This window comes from Hypanus sabinus (genome assembly GCF_030144855.1).
Source record: "Hypanus sabinus isolate sHypSab1 chromosome X2 unlocalized genomic scaffold, sHypSab1.hap1 SUPER_X2_unloc_8, whole genome shotgun sequence".
Classification (NCBI taxonomy): Eukaryota; Metazoa; Chordata; class Chondrichthyes; order Myliobatiformes; family Dasyatidae; genus Hypanus; species Hypanus sabinus.
The window spans coordinates 468,489-492,688 of NW_026779008.1; the positions used below are offsets into that span (position 1 = coordinate 468,489).

The window sequence follows — 24,200 nt, forward strand, 5'->3', positions numbered from 1 at the left end:
AGCTTCCACTATGGCCTGGGCTTCTTTCTCCACTGCGAAGTGCCGAATTTCAGAGCCTTGAATGGTACGAGAAAAGCATGCTACTGGCCTGCCTGCCTGATTGAGGGTAGCAGCCAGCGCGAAATCGAAGGCGTCACTCTCTACTTGGAAGGGAATGGTCTTGTCCACCGCATGCATCTTTGCTTTGGCAATGTCACCTTTAATGCGGCTGAAGGCCGTGCAGGCCTCGGCAGAGAGGGGAAATGTGGTAGACTTGACCAGGGGGCGGGCCTTGTCTGCGTATTGGGGGGCCCATTGGGCGTAATAGAAAAAAAATCCCATGCACCGTCTGAGGGTTTTGAGGGTGGTGGGAAGAGGGAGTTCTAACAGGGGGCGCATACGGCTGGGATCAGGGCCAATGACCCCGTTCTCCACGACATACCCAAGGATAGAGAGTCGGGTGTTTCCGAACACACAATTGTACCTGTTATAAGTAAGGTTCAGAGCTTCGACCACTTGGAAAAATTGTTGGAGCTTGGCGTTGTGAGACGACCAGTCGTGACCACAGATGCTGATGTTATCCAGATAGGGAAATGTGGCCTTTAGTTGGCACTGGTCCACCATCCGGTCCATTTCCCTCTGGAAGACAGAGACACCATTTGTGACACCGAAGGGGACGCGCCAGAAGTGATAGAGCCTGCCGCCCACCTCGAAGGCAGTGTAGGGACGGCCCTCTGGGCGGATGGGGAGCTGGTGATAAGCGGATTTCAGATCTATTGTTGAATACACCTTGTACTGTGGTATCTGATTGACCGTATCCGCGATGCGGGGTAGGGGGTATGCGTCAAGCTGCGTGAACCTATTGATGGTCTGGCTATAGTACATGACCATCCTATTTTTCTGCCCGGTCCGAACAACAGCCACCTGGGCCCTCCAAGGACTTGTGCTTGGCTCAATGATCCCCTCCCTGAGCAGCCGCTGCACCTCCGACTGAATGAAGGCCCTGTCCCCCACGCTGTACCTCCTGCTTTTAGTTGCCACAGGTTTACAGTCGGGGGTCAGGTTGGCGAACAGTGGTGGGGGAGGGATCTTGAGAGTGGAGAGGCTACAAGTGGTGTCAGTAGCGCAGCTGTCGGCATGGTGCTGGGTGGGATGTGTGGGTCGGTGTGTGTGTGTGGTCAGTAGCGGGGTATATGACGAAGTCCCACTGAGGATTCCTGACAGTGAGTGGTGTGAGGGGCCCGTTATATGCCATAGTCACACTTTCGAGGAGGCTCTGGAAGTCCAGCACCAACAGCACCGGCGCGCACAGTTGAGGCATGACCAATAGCGCAAAGTTCCGGTATTCTGTGCCCTGCACCACCAATGCACAACCCACCCGGATGTATGTGGAATGCGACCCAGAAGCCATGGTGACCCTCTGGCTGACCGGCTGTGTCATGAGTCCACAGCGTTGCACCGTGTCCGGGTCAATAAAACTTTCAGTGCTGCCCATGTCAAACAGGCAGCTAGTCCTGTGCCCCTCCACCAGGGTGTGGGGCGTTTTGATCTAGGGTTACGGAGGCCAGAGTTGAACCGCCGTCTTGGTGGCCGGAAAGCACCGGTGGGTCGGGGGCGAGGCGATGTGGCGCCGACAGAAATGGCTGCCCCCATGTCTCGCAAGAGGCGGGCAGGCAAGATGGCGGCGACCAAGATGGCGGCCCCCACGTCTCACACGCAGCGCTGCCCGACCCCGCTCGTGGTTCAGACTTACAGACCTTGGCGAAGTGGCCCTTCTTCCCGCAACTGGAGCAGGTTGCTTCACGGGTCGGGCAGCGTTTTCGGGAGTGATTTTCGAGTCCGCAGAAGTAACATTGCGCGGACTTGCGACTGGCAGCAGCTGTGGTCGGTTTCGAGGAGTTCGTGGACTCGCGACTGGCAGCGGTGGTGGTGAATTCCGGTGGGGGATCACGTGGCTGGACAGCGTCAGCGTTGTGCAGAGCAGCCTCCAGTGTATCGGCCGTCTCAATCGCCGAGCGTAAGGTATGATCGGCATTTTCCAGCATCCGCTGGCACACGTACACTGACCTGATCCCCGTAACGAAGGCGTCTCATACTAGCAGCTCCGCATGTTGTACCGCCGTCAGTCCTCTGCAGTCGCAAGCTCGCACGAGTGTCTGTAGGGCTCGGAGAAACTGCCCGCTCGACTCGTCGGGTCGCTGTCGCCGCGTCGCTAAGCGATGTCTTGCGTAGACAGTATTCACTGGCCGTAGATACTGTCTTTTGAGAGCGTCCAATGCCCCTTGGTAGGTGGGCAGGTCTCTGAAAAGGGAAAATACTTTCGGACATACTCTGGATAGTAGTATTTTGTAAATTGTGGCAGGCTCAGTCACTGGAATCGCTTCCAAGCATGATTGGAAGCATGCAAACCAGAGTTCAAAGGCAAGAGCTGCTTCTGGAGCTTGGGGGTCCAAGTCTAATTTTTCCGAATGTAAAATACTTTGCATGTTTTAAAATTTCCAGCCAATGAAATTGATGCACCATCAATAACTCTCCGAGACGTGAGGCTAGATATAGGCTTTTATTGATTAGAAGAAAGAACAAGAGGCAATTGACCACCACACTGCATCCTGGAGACTAACGCCAGGGCTCAGGCTCCAATCGCCTTTATACCGGGGTCCGTGGGAGGAGCCACGGTCAGTGGGAGGAGCCACAGGAGCTGTCAGCTGGGGGGCGTGTCCAGACAGGTATATGTAGTTCACCAAAGTCAGATTGGAATCTCGTCAAACGGTATTTAATTTATAAAGTTTGATTTATGTCTGCACACTATGGACCCTGCACATCACACTGTTCAGGGAAATGATGGGGTTGACTGTTTACCAACAAAAGCTGTTAAATGTAAAGCTGTGGATATAGACCTTCCAGTTAGCAAATAAGAATCTAAAGAGTTGGAACTTTTAAGAATTAGGGGCCTACTGTAAGACTTGTAGGATAATGGACATAAGGACAGACACCTTTATAGAATACATAAACCTGTTGGGTTTATAGAAGAAAGGCTTAAAACAAGGGAAGGAATGATATTGACTCGACTTAGAAATGTCCACACTATGCTTAATTAGGCCTTGTATCTAATTGGAAAACTCCATTCTGTGTCGTGTACATTTTGTCATTTTGAAACCGTCGAAACACATACTATTTCAATGTGAAGCGTACAAGGCTGAAGAAAAATCAAATGCAGTCTTCAGAACAATCTTTGCGAGTGTAGATAGTTTTCAGATAAAATCCATCAAATTATGGGACTGACTTTAAATTAATTCACAGTTTGAGCTGGAAAATGCATGTAATAATTGTGTTAAACCTAAGGAAATGACATATAGGGTAGCAAAGGTGAGTGGAATGTTGGATTATTGGGATGCTCTTAAAATCCAACAAAAGGCAACAAAAAAAGCCATAAGAATGGTCAAGACGAAATATGAGGGCAAACTGGCCAATAATATAAATCAGGATACTAAAAGTTCAGTTTTCTGTTACATGAACAGTAAAAGGGAGACGAGAGTTCTCCCTCTCATCAAAGGGAGGGAGATGGACCACTGGAAAATGATGCTGGTGAAGTAGTAATGGGGGACTAAGAAATGGCAGATGAACTTAATGAACACTTTGCATCAATCTCCAATGTTATTTTCCCAGTCAGCACCGCCCCCACTTGTCCCATTTAACCTGTCTGATTGCGGGTGACCCGGCGGAGCTCAGAAACCCCCCGCCCCAAGCTGCTGCTGGATCCCTGGTGATCCTGTTTGGTTGACGGATGTGGTGAACGAGTTAAAATTAATCGATCAACAATTCTTATGTCGTGTTTATTTCACTCCATAGAACCATGGTACACTACAGCACAGAAAACAGGATATTTGGAGCTTCTAGTCTGTGCGGAAACTTTATTCAGCTCGTCTCATTGACCTGCACCCAATCCGTAACCCTCCAAACCTCTCCCATCCATGTATCTATCCAATTTATTCTTAAAACTTTAGAGTGATCCTGCATTTACCACGTCAGATGGCAGCTCGTTCCACACTCCCACCACTCTCTGAGTGAAGAAGTTCCTCCTAATGTTCCTCCTAAAGCTTTCCCCTTTCACCCTAAAACCATGTCCTCTCGTATTTATCACTCCTAATCTAAATGGAAAGAACCTACTCCCATTTACTGTCTGTACCCCCCATAATTTTGTAAACTTCTATCAAATCCCCCCTCATTCTTCTATGCTTCAAGGAATAAAGTCCTAACCAATTCAGTCTTTCCCTGTAACTCAACTCCTGAAGACCTGGCAACATCCTAGTAAATCGCTGCATTCTTTCAATCTCTCCAACCTCTACATGGATACCTCATGTCTGAACTTTCTGAACTAACTTCCCATGTGGGACCTTGTCAAAGGCCTTACTAAAGTTCATGTAGACAACATCCACAGCCTTTCCTTCACCTACTTTGCTGGTAACCTCTTCGAAAAACTCTTCAAGATTCATTAATCACATTCTACCATGCACAAAGCCATACTGACTCTCCTTAATCAGCCCTCGGCTGTCCAAATAGTTGTAAGTCTGATCTCTCAGAAGGTCTTCCAATAATTTACCTACTACTGATGTCAGGCTCACTGGCCTGACACTGCCCCTGTGGCTGAGGACGTTTTAAATATTACTGTCAGTGCCCCAGCAATTTTTACTCTAGTCTCTCTCAAGGTCCGAGGAAATATCAAGTCAGGCCCGGGGCATTGATCTTCATTTATGCACTGTAAGGCAGCAAGCACTTCCTCCTCTTTAATCTACAAATGTTCCATGACACTACTGCTTGTTTCCCTTCCTTCCATATACACTATGCCAGTTTCCTGAGTAAATACCGATGCAAAAAAACTGTTTAAGATCTCCCCCATCTCGTAAGGCTCCACACATAGACGACCACACTGATCTTCTAGGGGACCAATTTTGTCCCTTAGTATGCTTTTACTCTTAATATACTTGTAGAAACTTAGGTTTTCCTTCACGTTATCTGCCAAAGCCACCTCATGTCTTCTTTTTTCCTTCCTGATTTCCTTCTTTAGTATTTTTGTACGTTTTCTATACTCTTTAAGGAACTCATTTGCTCTTTGTTGCCTCTACCTGCTATACGCTTCTCTCTTTTTCTTAACCTGATCCCCAATATCCGGTGAAAACCAAGGTTCCCTATGCCTGTTAACTTTGTCTTTAATCCTGGCAGGAAAATGCAAACTCTGCACCCTCAAAATTTCACATTTGGAGGCCTTCCACTTACTGAAGACATCCTTGTCAGGAAAAAAGAAAACTTATCCCAATCCACTCTTCCTAGATCTATTTTCATTTCCACAAAATTGGCCCTTCTGCTATTTAGAACCTCAGCTCGGGGACCAGACCTAACCTTATATATAATAAACTTGAAACTAATGACATTATGGCTACTGGACCCAAAATGTTCGTCTACACATACTTCTTCCACTTACTGAACACATCCTTATCAGGAAGAAAAACTTATCCCAAACCACTCTTCCTAGATCCTTTTTCATTTCCACAAAATTAGCCGTTCTTCTATTTAGAACCTGAACTCGAGGACCAGACCTATCCTTATCCATAATTAATCCGTAAGAAACTAATGACATTATGGTCACTGGACCCAAAATGTGCACCTACACATACTTTTGTTACCTGACCTGTCTGGTTTCGTAATAGGAGATCAAGTATTGCATCCTCTCCCGTAGATACTTCAATATATTGATTTAGAAAACTTTCCTAAAAATATTTCACCCACTCCAAGCCATCTAGCCCTTTTACAGTTTGGGAGTCCCAGTCAATATGTGGAAAGTTAAAATCCCCTACTATTACAACTTCCTGTTTCTTACATCGGTCTACTATTTTTATACAGATTTGCTCCTCCAATTCTCTCTGACTATTGGGGAGTCTATAATACACCCCTATTAGTGTGGTCACACCTTTCCCGTTCCTCAGCTCCACCCATATGGCCTCTGCAGACAAGCCCTCCGGGCGGTCCTGTCTACGCACAGCTGTGATATTTTCCCTAGTAATGCCACTCCACCCCCTTTCATCCCTCCCCCTCTATCACGTCTGAAGCAATGAATATTTCTATCATGTATAAACCTTAGGTGGGAGGTTATCTTTTTGTATTAATGTATTAAAAATAAATTATAAATTCTACCAATGGAACCACTTACTAAAGGATTCATATTCAAAATAGTATCCAACAAATCAGATTCTTGCATATATGGGAACTTAGATAATTATTTTTGTAAGAAATGTCTAACCTGAAGATATTGCAGTAAGTGTGTATGAGAGATGAATATTTGCAAACTAACTCTTCAAAAGTCATCAATCGACCATCACAAAATAAATGAAAATAAATAAATATGCAAAAAATAAATCTTCTTTGATATGTGCCAATCACTGTTTAATTCATTTTAAAATTGTTCACTGTTACTATTTAACACAGGAGAGACGATCCAAAATATTTCTTAACATAGACAATTCTTGCGATAGGCATAAAACTGAAGTAGGTATTTTTCACATATGTTCTGGTCATGTTCTTCATTATTTTCTTTTGAAAATCTTTGCTTTCTACAATTTCTAAAGTTCTGAAAATTAATTTAAAATCTAATGTAAAAACCTTTGATTTCTGTTCAGACATGCAGTCCTCGCATGACATTAATCCTCCTCCACCTCACTATCTGGTTCCCCTCCCTCTCCAAATCTAGATTAAATTCCCTGGAGCAGCACTAGCAAATCTACCAGCAAGGATGTTCGTCCCCCTCCAGTTCGGGGGCAAACCGTCCCGTCGGAACAGGCCCCGCCTTCCCTGGAACAAAGCCCATTTGTCCAGAAACATGAAGCCCTCCCTCCTGCACCATCTCCTTAGCCACATATTTAGCTGCACTCTCCGCACATTTATATTTACAGGGACTTTACTCCTGACGCCTGTCCCGGGACCCGACACGTTTACAGACCCGGAGTGGAACCGGAGCTAATTCTCAGCCACAGGTTTTCATCCACAGTCCGAAAGAAAGGATAAAGTTTCTCAGTGAATTTATTCCCAGAGAAGGTGTGAAGATGGGACTTGGTCTCCGCGTTGTAAACTGAAACTGTCCCGGACTCGTAATTGAGATAAACTCCCACCCTCCCGGGGATGGGACCGGCAGCGAGACGGGACTTGGGGGAGGGGAGAACGCGGGACACGTCACAATCCCGATGTAACACGTCACCAACCCGCCCGATGACCCAGAATCCGGTCTCCGGACTCAGTCTGACCCGTTCCTCCCTCTTCACAGACTCTGTGGCGACTCCCAGACACCAGAACCGAATCCCCGTCACCTCCACCTCCCAGTAATGTCTCCCTGATGTGAATCCCTCCGACCCCAGCACACAAAGCCAGATTGTGAATCTCTTCCCGGTGTCAGGGAGATCCCTTCGGGTCCCGGTCCGTCTCACACTCTTCCGATCCTCAGACACCTCGAGCCGCGGATGCGCCGTTTCCACATCCAGTGTGACAGAGACTGGGGGGAGAAGCAGAGAGTTAGAGAGTCCCCGGGGATCGGGGGGGGGGAGGAGACTCGGGCAGCGGGGCCCCGGGAATCTGAGGGAGACTCGGACAGCGCGGCCCTGGGTATCGGGGGGAAAATTGGGCAGCTCGGCCCCGGGGATCGGGGGGGGGGGAAATTGGGCAGCTCGGCATCGGGGATCGGGGGGAGACTCGCGCAGCGCGGCCCCGGGGATCGGAGGGAGAATCGGACAGCGCGGCCCTGGGTATCGGGGGGATTCCTGGGCAGCGCGGCCACGGGGATCGGGGTGGTGGGGGGGGGGAGCTGAGACTCGGGCAGCGCGGCCCCGGGGACCGAGGGAAAGGCCGCTGGGCCACAGGCGCGGTCGTGTGCCCGACACGAACATTTGCCTCGACAATAGCGGGTGGACAACTAATGTCTCCCCAGGGGTTTTCCGCTGGACAGAGAGCAGAGAGACCCCTGGCCCTTGACTCCTCAGACAGGGGAAACATCCTCCCTCACTCCTGCCTGTTGACCCCTGAGAGAATTTTGTGTTTCCATGAGATCTCCTCTCATTCTTCGAAACTGGGAACAGAGAACATAGAGCAGTACAGCACAGGAACAGACCCGTCATACAATGTTCACTTTCATTTGTGAGTGTGAAGTGGGGCAGTGTGATGGTTTGAGACAGTAAAGGAGGTGACAATGGGAACCAGTAGGGGAGAGATGAATGGCAGATTGGACCAGTCGGGGGAAGGGTGGAAAGCCTGTGGGTGAACTGTGTGTGTAGACGTAATGAGAAGCTAGAGGGGGCAAAAATGGCAGATGAGGATGACTTTGACCCCTTTCCCACAACCCCATCCCCCGCAGCCCCTCATTCGGACAGGGGATGAATTTGCAGGAACCTTTAAGTAACACAGGTCTTGAAGTGTTTCAGTCTGAACCATGGACCGTTTACTCTTTTCCATAGGTACTTCCCCGCCTGCTGGTTCCCCCATCAATTTGTGTGTGTTCCTCTGCTTTAAATATACTCAATTATTTGGCCTCCACAGTTGCCTGTGGCAGATTCACTATCCTGTGGATAAAGGAATTCCTCCTCATCTCTGTCCTAAATGGACATCCCTATAGTCGGAGGCTGTGCTTACCGTTCTCTACCCACCCACATCCTCCCAACATCAACTCTCTCCAGACAGGTGTCAGAGAGATCTAGCGAGACCATTCATCAGGACCTGTGTAGCTTTGATTACCAGCATCTGCAGATTTATTACTATTTGATTTTTAAAGCAGAAGTTAATAAGTAAACTTCTTGATTGGTCAGAGTCTCCAAAGTTATGGGGAGGAGACGGGAGAATTGGGTTCAGAGGGATAATAAATCAGTTATTCTTCTTAACTCCCGTGAGCACAGGCCCAGAACCATCAAACACGCCTCATATGTTAACTCTTTCATTCCCGGAATCATTCTTGTAAATCTATTGGACCCCTCCAATGCCAGTACATGTTTTCCAACAGATAGAAGGGACCCAAAACTACTCACAATATTCCGTGTGTGGTCTGACCAATGCCTTATAAAACCTCAGCATTACACCCTTGCTCTTGTACTCTAATCCTCTCGAAATGAAAGCAAACATTGAGTTTGCCAATCTTACCACTGACACAAACTGCAAGTTAACCTTCAGGGAATCCTGCACAAGGACACCCAAGTCCCTTTGCACCTCAGATTTTTGAATTTCGCCCTGTTTACTGAATTGTCTATGTCTTTATTCCTTTGACCAAAGTCGTACCTGCCCAAGTTTGTACCTGTCAAACTCTACCTGTGCTACAAGGTCTTTATTACGTATACTGCTGTATTCAAATAAGACCATAAGACGAAGCAGCAGAAGCCGGCCATTCGGCTCCTCGAATCTGCTCCTCCATTTTCTCATGTGCTGAACCATTCTCCCATTTAGTCCCACTCCCCCACCTCACCATGACCTTTGATGCCCTGGCTACTCACATACCTAGCAATCTCCGTCTTAAATACACACAATGACCTGGCCTCCACTGCCGCAACAAATTCACAGATTCACCACCCTCTGGCTAAAAAAATGTCTTCGCATCTCCGTTCCGAATGGGCACCTTTCAATCCTTCAGTCATGCTCTCTCGTGCTAGACTTCCCCATCATGGGAAACAACTTTGCCACATCCACTCTGTCCATGCCTTTTAACATTCGAAATGTGTCTGTGACGTTCCCCCTCATTCTTCTAAACTCCAAGGAGTACAGTCCAAGAGCGGTCAAATATTCCTCATATGTTAACACTCTCATTCCCGGAATCATTCTAGTGAATTTTCTCTGAACTCTCTCCAATGTCAGAACATCCTTTCTTAAATAAGGAGCCCAAGACTGCACACAGTATTCCGAGTGAAGTTTTACCAGTTCCTGATAGAGCCTCAACATCACATCCCTGCTCTTATATTCTATTCCTCTAGAAATGAATGCCAACATTGCATTCGCCTTCTTGACCACCGACTCAACCTGGAGGTTAACCTTAAGGGTATCCTGCACGAGCACGCCCAAGTCCCATTGCATCTCAGGACTTTGAATTCTCTCTCCATTTAAATAATAGTCCCATTGCATCTCAAGACTTTGAATTCTCTCTCCATTTAAATAATAGACTGTGCAACGTGCAAGACTATACACTTTTCAACATTGTATTTCATTTGCCACTTCTTTGACCATTCTCCTAATCTATCCAAGTCTCTCTGCAGACTCCCTGTTTCCTCAGCACTACCGTCCCCTCCACCTATCTTTGTATCATCAGCAAACTTAGCCACAAAGCCATCTATTCCATAATCCAAATCGTTGATATACAACGTAAAAAGAAGCGTCCCCTACACAGACCCCTGTGGAACACCACTGGTAACTGGCAGACAACCAGAATGGGATCCCTTTATTCCCACTCTCTGTTTCCTGCCAATCAGCCAACGCTCTTTCTATGGATGTAACTTACCCATAATTCCATGGGCTCTTATATTGTTTAGCAGCCTAATGTGTGGCACCTTGTCAAAGGCTTTCTGAAAATCCAAATACACAACATCTACTGTATCTCCCTTGGCTAGCCTACTTACAATTTCCTCAAAAAATTTCCATTGGTTTGTCAGGCAGTACTTTTATTTAAGGAAACCATGCTGAGTTTGGCCTATCCTTTCATATGCCTCCAGGTACTCCGTAACCTCATCCTTGACAATTGACTCCAGAAAATTCCCAACCACTTCTTAAGATAACAGGTCTATAATTTACTTTTTGCTTCCTTGCCCCCTTCTTAAATACCACAGTGGCATTTGCAATCTTCCACTCCTCCGTTACCATCCCAGAGTCTATTGACTTTTGAAAGATCATTGCTAAGACCTCCGCGATCTCTACAGCTACTTCCTTCAAAACACAAGGGTGCATTCCATCTGGTCCTGGAGATTTATCTACCCTTAGACTATTCAGCTTCCTGAGTACTTTCTCTGTGGTAATTGTGACTGCGCACACTTCTCTTCCCTAACACTCTTGAGTGTCCAGTATACTGCTGATATCTTCCTCAGTGAGGACTGCTGAAAATACTCGTTCAGTTCCTCAGCAATCTCCTTATCTCCCATTACAATTTCTCCAGCATCATTTTCTATCGGTCCTATATCCACTCTCACCTGTTTTTACTCTTTATATACTAGAAAAAGCTTTCAGTATCTTCTTTGTTATTATTTGCTAGCTTCATTTCATAGTTCATCCTTGCCCTCTTAATGGCCTTCTTAGCTTCCTTTTGTAAGCTTTTAAAAACTTCCCAATCGTCTGTCTTCCCACTAATTTTTGCTTCCTTGAATGCCCTCTCCTTTGCTTTTATTTTGGCTTTCAGTTCTCTTGTCTCTTTTTTGGAATATATCTGTCTTGCACATTCCTCACTCCTCACATAAACTCCAGCCACTGCTGCTCTGCCGTCCTTCCGCTAGTGTCCCTTTCCAGTCAAATTTGGCCAGTTCCTCTCTCGTGCCACTGTAATTTCCTTTACTCTACGGCAAGATCGACACATCGGATTTGGGCGTCTCTTTCTCAAATTTCACAGTGAACTCAATCATGCTACGATCGCTGCCTCCAAACGGTTCCTTCACCTCAATCTCTCTAATCACCTCTGGGTCATTACACAATATCCAATCCAGTACCTCTGATCCCCTAGTGGGCTCAACAACAAGCTGTTCTGAAAAGCCATCTCGTAGACATTCTTCAAATTCTCTCTCTTGAGATCCAGTGTCGACCTGATTTTCCCAATCCACTCGCATGTTAAAATCCCCACAATTATCACAACACTGCTCTTCTGGCAAGCCTTTTCTATTTCCTGTTGTAATTTGTAATCCACCTCACTGCAGCTGTTAGGAGGCCTGTAGATATCTGCCATCAGGGTCCTTTTACCCCTGCGATTTCTTAGCTCAACCCAGAAAGATTCTGCACCTTCCGATCCTATGTCACCTCTTTCTAATGATTTAATATCGTTTCTTACCAATAAAGTCATGCCACCCCCTCTGCCTACCTGCCTATCCTTCCGATACACAGTGTGTTCATGGAAGTTCAGCTCTCTGAGACATGCATCCTTTAGCCACATCTCAGTGATGGCCACAAAATTATACCTGCCAATCCGCAGCTGTACGACAAGATCATCCACCTTATGCCTTATGCTGTGTGTATTTAAGTATAACAGCTTAAGTCCAGTATTTGCTACTTTTTGTTTTTATTCCACTGCAACTCATCCCAGTGGCTGCAAATTTGCCCCATCACCTGCCTGTCCTTCCTGACATGTTTACTGCACACTATCTTAGATTTATGACTACTCTCTACTCTCTACTCTCTCATTCCGGTTTCACATCACCCTGCCAATTAGCTCTATTAAACATTCCGCGCTGGTTCAGTTGTAACCCATCCTTTTCGAACATGTAATACTCCCCCCAGAAGAGATCCCAATGATCCAGGAATCTGAAGCTCTGCCCCCTGCACCAGTCTCTCAGCCACGCATCTATCTGCCTGATTCTACTATTCTTGCCCTCGCTAGCACGTGGCACAGGTAGCAATCCTGAAAATGCTACCCTGGAGATCCTGCTTCTCAGTTTCATTCCTAAATCCCAGACATCTCTCTTCAGGACCTTCTCCCTTTTCCTCTCTATGTCATTGGTACCAACATATGTCAAGACAGCTGGCTGCTCGCCCCCTCCCTTCAGAATATTCTGGACCCGATCCGAGACATCCCGTACCCTGGCACCTGGGAGGCAGCACACCATGTGGGTATCTCTATCAGGCTCACAGAATCTCCTGTCTGTTCCCCTGACTATGGAATCCCCTATGACTACCGCATTCCTCTTCTCCCTCCTTCCCTCCTGCACAACAGCGCCAGGTTCAGTGCCAGAGAGCCGGTCATCGTGGCCGTCCCCTGTCAGGTCATCCCCCTCAACAGCATCCAAAACGATATACTTGTTGCTGATGGGGGCAGCCACAGGGGAGCTCTCCACTCTCAGGGCATTTCCCTTCCCTCTCCTGACAGGCACCCAGTTTTCTGACCCCTGTAGCCTAGGGATGACTACCTCCCTGTAGCTCCTGTCTATCACCTCTTCATTTTCTCTAATAAGCAGTAGGTCATCAAGCCGCAGCTCCAGATCCCTAACACGGTCTCCGAGGAGCTGAATCTCGATTCACCTGGTGCAGATGTGGCTATCAGTGAGGCTGGAGGTCTCCCAGGATTCCCACATCTGACACCCTGAACAAAGCACTAACCCTGCAGACATGCTACCTAATTATACAGGAATGAAACAAATAAAGATAGGTCTACTCACCCACCCTTGAGTTAAAAGCAGAGAGTGGATAAGCCTGTGCTATTCAGCTGTAGTGTTGGATGTTCAGGTATGACCCCTTATCGAGGGAAATAATTCATAAGGAGCTTAAATAAAGTTTCTTTTTCCAAGAACTGGGAGCACAACCAGAGGCCTCAGACTGAATGTGAGACGGGAAATTTTTCTGAGTGGTCTATCGGGTAACATTCTCATAGAGAGGGAGGTTGGTAAATAGAATTTGCCCTCAGACACTGTAGAAACAGGTAAAAATAAAATATTTTAAAATAAAAATACTCACCCACCTACTTCGCCAAACACACAAACTTTTTAAACCGTTAGCTAATGTCCCCTGCTGTTCCCCCGTCCGACGGGCCGATTTGCCAAGGGGAGAAAAAGAGTCGGTGCCTCGCTCTCGCCTCTTCCCGTTACCGCCTAAGCCCGTTGAGCCAAAGCCCTACACTCTGCTGCCACCCACTCCGCTGTCCGCTGTATAGGGTGGTCATCTTTTTAAACTCTCCGCGCTGTCCTGCGCAGTCTCGCCGTTCTTGTACGCAAAGTTTAAAAAAAAAACTGCCTTCCTTCAGAATTTAGCTCCCACGCCGCCCTTCTTGTCCCAATCTAACAAAACACCTTCAGTCCTGTATTAATCAGCCTATTCCACACTGTCCACATGAAATTCAGCAAGGCCGTTGATGTCGATGATCGACCACACTTGGAGTATTGTCTGCATTTCCGGTTCCCGAATATGGGGTGGATGTCATTACACTGGACAGGAGGCATCAGGAGAATGTTACCAGGACTGGGGGCTTGAGTTAAAAGCAGAGAGTGGATAAGCCTGTGCTATTCAGCTGTAGTGTTGGATGTTCAGGTATGACCCCTTATCGAGGGAAATAATTCATAAGGAGCTTAAATAAAGTTTCTTTTTCCAAGAACTGGGAGCACAACCAGAGGCCTCAGACTGAATGTGAGACGGGAAATTTTTCTGAGTGGTCTATCGGGTAACATTCTCATAGAGAGCGAGGTTGGTAAATAGAATTTGCCCTCAGACACTGTAGAAACAGGTAAAAATAAAATATTTTAAAATAAATTTCGGCAGGTACACAGATGGGAAATGATTAGAGGAATGGGGGGGGGGGCAAACACACACAAATGGGTCATGCTCAAGAAGACATCTTAGTCTTGCAGATTGATGAAGTGAGCCGTGAGTTCAACATCCATCAAACCCTCCCAGATCATCCTCCTGAGGAATCTCACCCCGGAGTCTGTCTGTGAAGTGTTGATGTGACGTCACGTCAGAGGGCAGCTCAGTGCCACAGAACTGAAAGACTGGGTAAGGACGGCAGGTTTCAATTCTAAATGGGAATTTGTGCCTATTTCTGTGGCTGTGTGGCACACTCTGATAGTATATCCGTGTGTGCGTGTGTGTGTGTGCGTGTGTGTGTGTGTGTGTGTGTGTGTGTGTGTGTGTGTGTGTGTGTGTGTGTGTGTGTGTTTAAATATCCGTGTGGTGTGTATACACATTGAAGGAGAGTGTGGTGCACGTTGAAGAATTTGTATGTGACAGTGTGTCATCACATGTCTAGTGTGTGTTGACAATGTGTCACACGTGATTGAATTGTTTAAATGAATAAATGACTGTCTCTGAACAGATTGGTTTCCAGGTTACTGAGGGAAATAACAACGTGTATTGCTGAGGCTCTGACTACAATCTGCCAATCCTCCTGTGTATGTCTGTGAGGGAGCTTTGCCAGGCCGGTTATGCTGTGTGTGCTTCTCCCGAGATGAAATCTTGACCTATGTCAATGCTTGTTGGTGTGTCCGAGCTCATTCTCACAATGCTTCAATGTAGTGGTCTGATCACCTTAAGACACAGGAGCAGAATTAGGCCATTTGCCCATCAAGTCTGCTCCGCCATTCAATCATGGCTGATCCTATCTTTCCCTCCTCAGCCCTGGTCTTCTCCCCGTAACCTTTGATGCTGTGTCCAATCTAGAACCTATCAAGCTCTGCCTTAAATACTGATAACAATTTTAGCAAATTCCCCAGCTGCTGGCACAAATTTCTCTACATCTGTTTTAAATAGAACCCCCCCCCCCCCACAACTTGAGGCTGTGCCCTCTTGTCCTAAACTCCACCACCATGGGAAACATCCTTTCCACATCTACTCTGTCTAGGACTTTCAACATTCGAATGGTTTCAATGAGATCTCCCCTCATCTTTCTAAATTCCAGCGAGTACAGACACAGAGCTATCAAACTTTCATCGTATGATAACCCTTTCATTCCTGGAATCATCCCTATAAAAGGAACACTCTGCAATGCCAGCACATCTTCTCTTAGATGAGGAGCCCAAAATTGTTCACTATACTCAATGTGAGACTTCACCAGTGCCTTATAAAGCCTCAGCATCACATCCCTGCTCTTGAATTGAATGCTATCTAAACCCCTTGAATTGAATGCTTACCTTGGATTTGCCTTCCTCACCACTGACTCGACCTGCAAGTTAACCTTTAGTGTGTTCTGCAGAATGATTGCAGAATAATCCATTTTCATCTCAGCTTTTTGGGTTTTCTCCTCATTTGAAAAAAATATATATTTTGCACATTATTTCTACTACCACAGTGCATGGCCATGCATTTTCCAACATTGTATATCATTTGCCACTTTCCTTCACATTCCCCTCATCCAAGTCCTTGTCCAGCCTAACTGTTTCCTCAACACTACCGGCCCCTCCACTAATCTTTGTACCATCTGCAAACTTGTCTATTCTAGGACAAAAGGGTATGAATTCATGATTGAAGGACGCCCTTTTCGAACTGAGATGCGGAGAAACGACTTTACTCAGTGTGTGGAAAATCTGTGGAATTTGTTGCCACAAGTGGCTGTTAAGGCCAAGTCATATTTAAGGCAGAGAAAGATAGGTTTTTGATTAACCAGGGCGTCAAAGGGTACAGGGTGAAAGCAGGGGAGTGGGAATGACCGAAAGAATTGGATCAGCCCATGACTGAATGGCGGAGCAGACTCGATGGGCCGAACGGCCAATTTCTGCTCCTATATCTTATTGTTTATTCCATCAGCTAGATCTTGATATACAGCATAAAATGAAGGTGTACTAACACTGACCCCTGTGGAACACGAGTCACTGGCAGCCAACCAGAAAATGATACCATTACTCTCATTCGCTGTTTCCTACCAATCAGCCAATGTTCTAACCATGCCTGTAACTGTTCTGTAATACCCTGGCCTCTTAACCTGGTTACCACCTTCATGTGTGGCACCTTGTCGAAGGCCTTCTGAGATTCCAAATATACAACATCCACTACATCCCCTTTATCGATCCTCCTTGTAATCTCCTCAAAGAATCCCAACAGGTTTGTCAGGCAGAATATTCCCTTAACGAAGCCATGCTGACTTGTCCTATCTTGTCCAGTGTCACCAAGTATTCCATAACCTCATATTTAACAATTGACTCCAATTTCTTCCCAACCAGGCTAACTAGTCAATAATTTCCTTTCTGTTGCCTTCCTCCTTACTTAGAGCTAAGTGACATTTGCCTTTTTGCAGTCCTCTGGCACCATGCCAGGGTCCAATGATTTTTGAAAAATCATTTGAAATGCCTCCATAATCTACTGCGAGCTCTTTCAGAACACTAGGGTGCAGTTCATCTGGTCCGGGTGAATTATGTACCTTCAGGTCTTTCAGTTTTTTGAGCATCTTCTCCCTTGTAACAGTAACTGCACTCACTTCTCTTCCCTCACACCCTTCAACACCGAGCACAGTGCTAGTGTCTTCCATGGTGAAGACTGGTACAAAATATTTGGTATATCTACCATCTCTTTATCCCGCGTTATTATATATCCGGCCTCATTTTCCAGCGGTCCTATATCCACTCTCATCTCTGTTTTATTTTCTGTTACAATAATTTAAAAACAATTTGATATTGTTTGCTAACTTGTTTTACAAAGACACGTGTGTAAAAAGGGCCTGAAGGATCTTCGGAGACCAGAGTTGCCCCAACCACAACCTGTACAAGTTGCTACCATCCAGTATACGTTACCGCAGCATAAAATCCAGGAGCAACAGGCTCCGGGACAGCTTCTTCAACCAGGCCATCAGACTGATTAACTCATGCTGACACAACTGCGTTTCTAAGTTATATTAATCAGCCTGTTATACATATAATTCAACATAAATTACAATAAATTGCACATTGCACATTTAGATGGAGCTAACGTAAAGATTTTTAATCCTCATGTCTATGAAGGATGTAAGTAATACAGTCAATTCAATTCAAATCAATTTCTTCTTTATTTTTTTCACACTCAATCATCCTTTTAGTTCCTCTTTGTAGATATTTAAAAGCTTCCCAATCCTCTGTCTTCCTACTAATTTTTGTTTAGTTGTATGCCCTCTCTTTTGCCTTTACAGTAACTTGTCTTCCCTTGTCAGCCACAGTTTTACTATTTTGCCATTTGAGTATTTATTTAGCTTTGGAATACATCTATCCTTCACCTTCCTCATTTTCCCAGAAACTGACACCATTTCTGCTCTGCTCTCATCCCTGCCCGCATCTCCTTCCAATTTACTTTGGCAAACTCCTCTCTCAGACCACTGTAATTTCTTTTGCTTCTCTGAAATACTACAATGTCAGACTTTACTTTCTCCTTATCAGATTTCAAGTTGAACTCAGACATGTTGTGAGCTCTTTTTCCTAAGGTTTCTTTTAACTACTCACCTCTGGTTCAATACATAACCCCCAATACAGTAGAGCTGTTCCCCGAGTAGGCTCAGCGACATACTGCTCTAGAAAGCCATCACATTGCATTCAACAAACTCACTCTCTTGAGATCCTTTACCAACCTGATTTTCCCAATTGACCTGCATGTTGAAATCTCCCATGATTATCATAACATTATCCTTTTCATCAGCCTTTTCTATTTCCAGTTGTCATCTGTGGGCCTCAACCCACTGACTGTTGGGAGGCCTGTATATGACTGGTGTCAGTGTCATTTTTACTTTTGCAGTTGCTTACCTCAACCCACAAGGATTCAACATCTTCCAATCCTATGTCACATCTTGCTACTGATTTGAAAACAGAGCCACGTCACCCCATCGGCCTTCCTTCCCATACCACCGATACATTGTGTAACCTTGGACTTTCAGCTCCCAACTACAAGCATCTTTCAGCCACGATTCCCTGATGGCCACAACATCATACCTGACAATCGGTAATCGAGCATCAAGATCATCCACCTTATCTCTCATACTCCATGCATTGAGATATAACACTTTGTGTACTGTATCTGCTACCCTTTTTAATTCTGTATCCCTAATGCACTGATACTCACCTTGCTGGCTGCGATTTTGTCCTCTCATCTGTCCGCCTTATCTGACAGTCTGACTGCACGCTATTTTGTATTTTTACCAAAAGTCCGATCCCTTCACTCCAATTCCTAACAACCCCCCACCAAATTAGTTTAAACCCTCCCCAACAACTCCATCAAACCTCTCTGAGAATCTTTCTCCCTCAGGTCCAGGTGCAACCTATCCCTTTTGTGCCTATCCCTTTTTACCCCACCAGAACAGATCCAAATGATCCAAGAATCTGAAAACATGCCCTCTGCATCAGCTTCTCAGCCATGCATTAATCTGCCAAATTACCCTGTTTCTACCCTCACCAGCACGTGGCACAGGCAGCAATCCAGAGATTACCACCCTGGGGGTTCTGCTTCTGAGCTCTCTACCAAGCTCTCCAAATTCTATTTTCAGGACATCTTTGCTTTTACTTCCTATGTAACTGGCCGCAAAATGTACCAATATATCTGACTGTTTTCCCTCCCTCTCTAAACTGACTGGCATGTTGTGTGACAGTGATGGCTCCCGGTCGGTGGGGTTGATGTGGAATAAACTTCAGTTCCCCTTCAGCCCAGTTTTACAGATAATCTTTGCCTCAAATTGGAACTAAATTGATCTTCATAAACAAGGAAAACTTTGTAAGTTTTACCTCGGTTAATAGCATCAAGTGTTTCTCTCAGCACTGTTTTCAACAAATAGAGGTGATCAAATTTTTCAACCGGTAGGGCCTCATCTGTCACTGACAATTCCTGGACATCGTCACTGATTCTGTAAATAATAAACTGCTGGTGATAAACGGGAATTTTGAAGTATTTTACAAATCCATACAGGGTTTCAGTAAAGAGCCTGTCCTACCTTCTGTTCCGACGAGCTTCCTCCTGAAATAATAGAACAAAAATCTGATTAGACTTGGACTTACTATCCACATCCTGAACTTCATCCAAATCATTACAAGGTGTTGAAAATTCCAACTCCCACAGTCACTCAGACACACGGACAATACAGAACCACGGGGTAAATGACAGGGAAAGTTTCTGAATGTCAGACCATTAGTGAGGCAATGAAACTTACAGGAAAGACAGGACAGGCTGTGCATTGCCATCTGGATAAGGCGTCAGAATGATAAAATGGAACAATTTAAGATCAGTGATGGATTTGCTTGCGTGAAGGTGGAAAAAGTACCTCATTATGGCGAACACGAGAGGACACAGGTGCTTGGAATTAGTACGGTGGAGATGTCGGAGTAATTTTTTTGGAATGGGTGGAATGAGCAGCCGGCAACGAAGGTGGAGGTGGATGCGATACGGTCTTTCAGGATTCTCCCACACAGGTACATGGAGTTTAGAAAAATAGAGAGCTATGACTTACTCGAGGTAATTTCTAAAGTAAGTAGATGTTCGGCACAAAGAGACTGTATTGTGGGCCAAAGAGACTGTATTGTGCTGTAGGTTTTCTTTGTTTCTATGTTTCTATTTATGGGGAAACCTTCAGTCAAAGATAAAATACAAGAAGGTTTTAATAAATTCCACAAGAAATTTAGTGTGGAGGATGTGGAACTCAGAGCCACAGAAGTGGTTAAAGTGGATCAGCAGAGATTGAATGTAATGGGGAGTCTGGATAAACACGTGAGGGACCAGGGAGTTAGGGGCACTGTTGCCGGGTGCGGTGAGCAGGTGGCAGGAGGTTTGTGGCGGAGGGAAAATTGATATAAGGTGGACCAAATGGCCTGCTCATGACGGAGAATGGGACACAATCCCATGTAAAACTAATTTGAAAAAGGAGAGACAGTGAAAGTTTCTGGAATCTGATGGAAACCGGATATGGAGGATGTCTGATATGTGGATCACATTCTTTGTTCTCACTGATTGACAGAGAGACCCTCACGCCCACTGCACCAGACACACTCACAGCCTGTGACTGGAAATAAGTGTTGATGGGAGTATTAAAGGATATTTAATGCGGTAATTAAGGACACAATCAGCAGCTCTGTGTTATGGTCAGAGTAAATCATTTCAGAAAAAATTGCATTCTGTCCTGCGATGTACAGAAGTTGTGGAAGTCCAGTTTTGGGGAAACAACAACCCTGAATAGTTGCATCAATTGTCTGGTGAGAAACAGTTTACTGCCATTTGTAAATGCTGTGTGCAGGAGCAACACGTCTGTTTTCTGTCTGCGTTGTATTCTATGTTATGTGTTTATTACGACAACCAGTCACGTGAGTGGGGACGTGGTCAAAGTGAAGGGAATAAGTTACATATTCGTACTTCGTTCTGCGTTGTTTTGATCCTGGGACTGGCAGATGCCATATCTTTTGTTGACCGATTAATTGCAGTTTAATTTACGATTAATTATGCTGAAATTTCATCGCTTAAATATTGTATGTTGCTGATAAAGGATCGAATATCTGTCTCCGATATTTAGAATGTCATTAGCGGAGTGATTGGAGGTTCGTCATGCAAGGAGAACACTCTGTGTGAGGACACCAGCAGCGGCAAATGATTTGGTAGAATTGGCCGCTGTGCTGTGTTCATTTCAAATATACCACCGTTCATTTAGTTCAATTTGACAGAAATAAATTGAAATGTAATCCCTCACCTTGAGATACATCACGCTGTCTTTCTGATCCATCTGTTCCTTTAACTTAGTGATTTCCTCCTGAATAATCCATATATTCCCTTGAATTTTAAGAAGATTGTTCTCCATTGGATCGAGAATCCGCTTCTCTGCTTCCCTGAGATCCCTGAGTAAGCTCTGCTCTTTCTCAGTGATAATCTGGCGCAGTTCAGCAAACTGGAATGTGATGTGGGACTGAACGCTGTGTGACTGTTTCTGTCCAATGAAAGGTGAAGATTAGTTTACTGCATTGCTGTGTTGTATTTCCTGATTACATTAAGGTGACCATTCGGCCCATTGGGGTTCATACTACTTCTGAAACATTCCCGTCAACACCATTCCCTCACATTTTCCTGAAACTTATTCCCCCATTGACACATTAACTCCCACCTGATTCACATACACCCTCCCCCACCTTCACAGGGTTAACTGTAATTAACCATTCATCCAGTATGTCCTTGGAATGTGTCTGAAACTGTCATGGTCAGGGAGAACATGCAAACTCCACACAGACAGCATCAGGTGACAGGATCGAACCCAGGTCACTGGAGCTGCGATACTCTGCTATTCTGCATTAAATGGAGCAAAATGGAGTAATATCAGAAATTCCGCTCAGGAAGCCTCACCCAAACTCCGGAAATCTTCTCTTTCTGTTGCTGCTCCTTTTCCTGGAAGTCTGATTTTTTTTTTGTGAGAGAGTCTAAGGAAGATTTTAGCTGATCCTGGAAGTCAGAGAGTGAAGGGAATAGAAACAAAGATGAATCAAAATAAACAGGGGATCAAACTCGATTATCGCACAAAATGCCGGAGGAACTCAGTGAGTCAGGCAGCATCTATTCAGGGGAAATAAACAGTCGGTGTTCCGGGTTGAGATCCTTCATTAGGACTGGGAAGGAATGGGACAGAAGCTAGAATAAAAAGGTTGGGGCTGAGAACCAGCTGACAGGTGACGGGTGAGACAACTTGAGGGGGAACGTGGGGGAGGGTGATTAAGTGAGAAGCTGAGAGGGGACGGGTGGAAGAGGTAAAGGCCTGGAGAAGAAGGAATCTAATACGAGAGGACAATCGACCCTGGAAGAAATGGGAAGAACTGGGCTGTTTGCGGCCTGAATGGTGACGAGGGAGGAGGTTAGGAGTCAGGTGTAGCACTTGTCCCGATAGCAAGTGTCGGTGCCAGGAGGGAGATCAGTGGGGAGGATCGAGCGGAGAGTTGCGGGGTGTGGAGTTGGGCTGTGGGACGGAGAGGTGCTCGAATCCCGTTAGAGATGGCGGAAGTTGCAGAGGGTCGTGTGACGATATGTAGGACAAAGCAAATATTTTAAGTATTAAGCTGACGTTAGTTTTTACCTTGTAGATTTTAACAGCTTCTTTAATCGGCTTGAAGCGGTGCTCTCTGTGTTCCTGCGCGTCTCTACAGACCAGACAGATCAGTGTCTTGTCCGTTTCACAAAACAGCTTCAGTTCTTCCTCATGTTCCTCGCAATGAAGTTTACATTCCTTCCGTTTCGGATTCAGGTTTAGATTTCGAAATTTTTCAGCCAGATTTGCTAAGGCCCGACTGGCCCTGAGGGTGCGGTCAGCAATCACCTCTCTACATACCGGGCAGAAGTTTCTCTCCTCCCTTTCCCAATACTGTGTGATACAAGAGCGACAGAAGTTGTGTCCACACTCCAGTGATACCGGATCGGTGAAGAAATCCAGGCAGATGGGACAAATTGCCTCCTCGCTCAAACTCTCGGTCTCTCCTTTCGAAGCCATGTTAACTCCCGGCACTTCCTGATTCAGAATGCTTTCGCTTTCAGGGAGCAGCTGATCCCCTGCAGTACCGCGATTGTCCACTACGCGCGCTGCAGACTCGGGGAATGAACATGACGAAGGGTCTCGGCCCGAAACGTCCACAGTCCTTATAGATGCCGCCTGGCCTGCTGTGTTCCACCAGCGGTTTGTGTGTGTTGTTTGAATTTGCAGCATCTGCAGATTTCCTCGTGTGTGGTTTTGTTGGATGTGTTCAGTGGAAATTCTGGCCATTTCTTAGGCATTAAACGGGCAACAGATCAGAAAACGTGGCCATGGACTGTCTAAGCCCGGCTACGAGCGGAGGACGGTTGTCCGTATGGCTACCAACCCATTTCTTAAAAACCCAGTGCGACAAAAACGTCAGCTGAATCTCCAAAAGCCTCATCCCTGCGGTCGGGAGGACCTTCCCCTGGAAGACGATTGAAGTCCTGCGCTGAAAGGAGAAGCCATCTGCCCCCCTGGGGTGGTTCACTACTACAATAACTGTGAGGCTTCCTCAGACAACCCGGCCTCTCCCTGTCCAGTGTAGAGGATCCCTGTAGTTCCAATGGTGTCCCTGCAGTCTGGAATGTGTCAGCCGGCAGCATTCCTGTACGACAGGAGTTCCCAAACTTTTTTTATGCCAAAGACCAATACCAGGTTGGTAAACCCTGCTCTTCGGACATCTCGATGTGATGCCAGGCCAACAAGTTTCGGGCGTCTTTCCCCGAGTTGATGATCTTCCAGCAGCACTCGCTGTCCGTTTTTCTGCGCGTACTGGGACCAGCCCGAGGAACAGTGAGCCTACTGTCGCGCAGCTGCTGTGGCACAGCCCCTTGCATCTTTCTCCACAGATCTTCGCCAGCCGACAGTCCGCAAAGAGGTGAATGACCGTCTCGTCTCCACTGCAGTAATCGCGGGGCAGCGCGCTGTGGGAGTGATCTCCGGGCATGCAGCAAGGATCAGACTGGGAGGGGCCCTCTCGTCTCCACTGCAGTAATCTCGGGGCAGCGCGCTGTGGGAGTGATCTCCGGGCATGCAGCAAGGATCAGACTGGGAGGGCCCCTCTCGTCTCCACTGCAGTAATCTCGGGGCAGCGCGCTGTGGGAGTGATCTCCGGGCA

The 24,200-nt window shown here is 46.2% G+C and overlaps 1 protein-coding gene across 1 annotated transcript; it reads right to left on the reverse strand.

Moving 5' to 3' along the window:
• Nucleotides 1-6,907: 6,907 nt before the first annotated feature.
• LOC132385971 (E3 ubiquitin-protein ligase TRIM39-like) lies at nt 6,908-23,059 on the reverse strand. The gene is made up of 6 exons (XM_059958201.1): nt 22,649-23,059; nt 21,928-22,023; nt 21,461-21,517; nt 19,544-19,566; nt 19,338-19,456; nt 6,908-7,516 (listed from the first exon to the last, which is right to left on the reverse strand). Exons 1-6 carry the CDS (start codon nt 23,057-23,059, stop codon nt 6,963-6,965), a joined length of 1,260 nt encoding a protein of 419 aa, XP_059814184.1. The 3' UTR covers nt 6,908-6,962.
• Between the last annotated feature and the right edge of the window lie 1,141 nt (nt 23,060-24,200).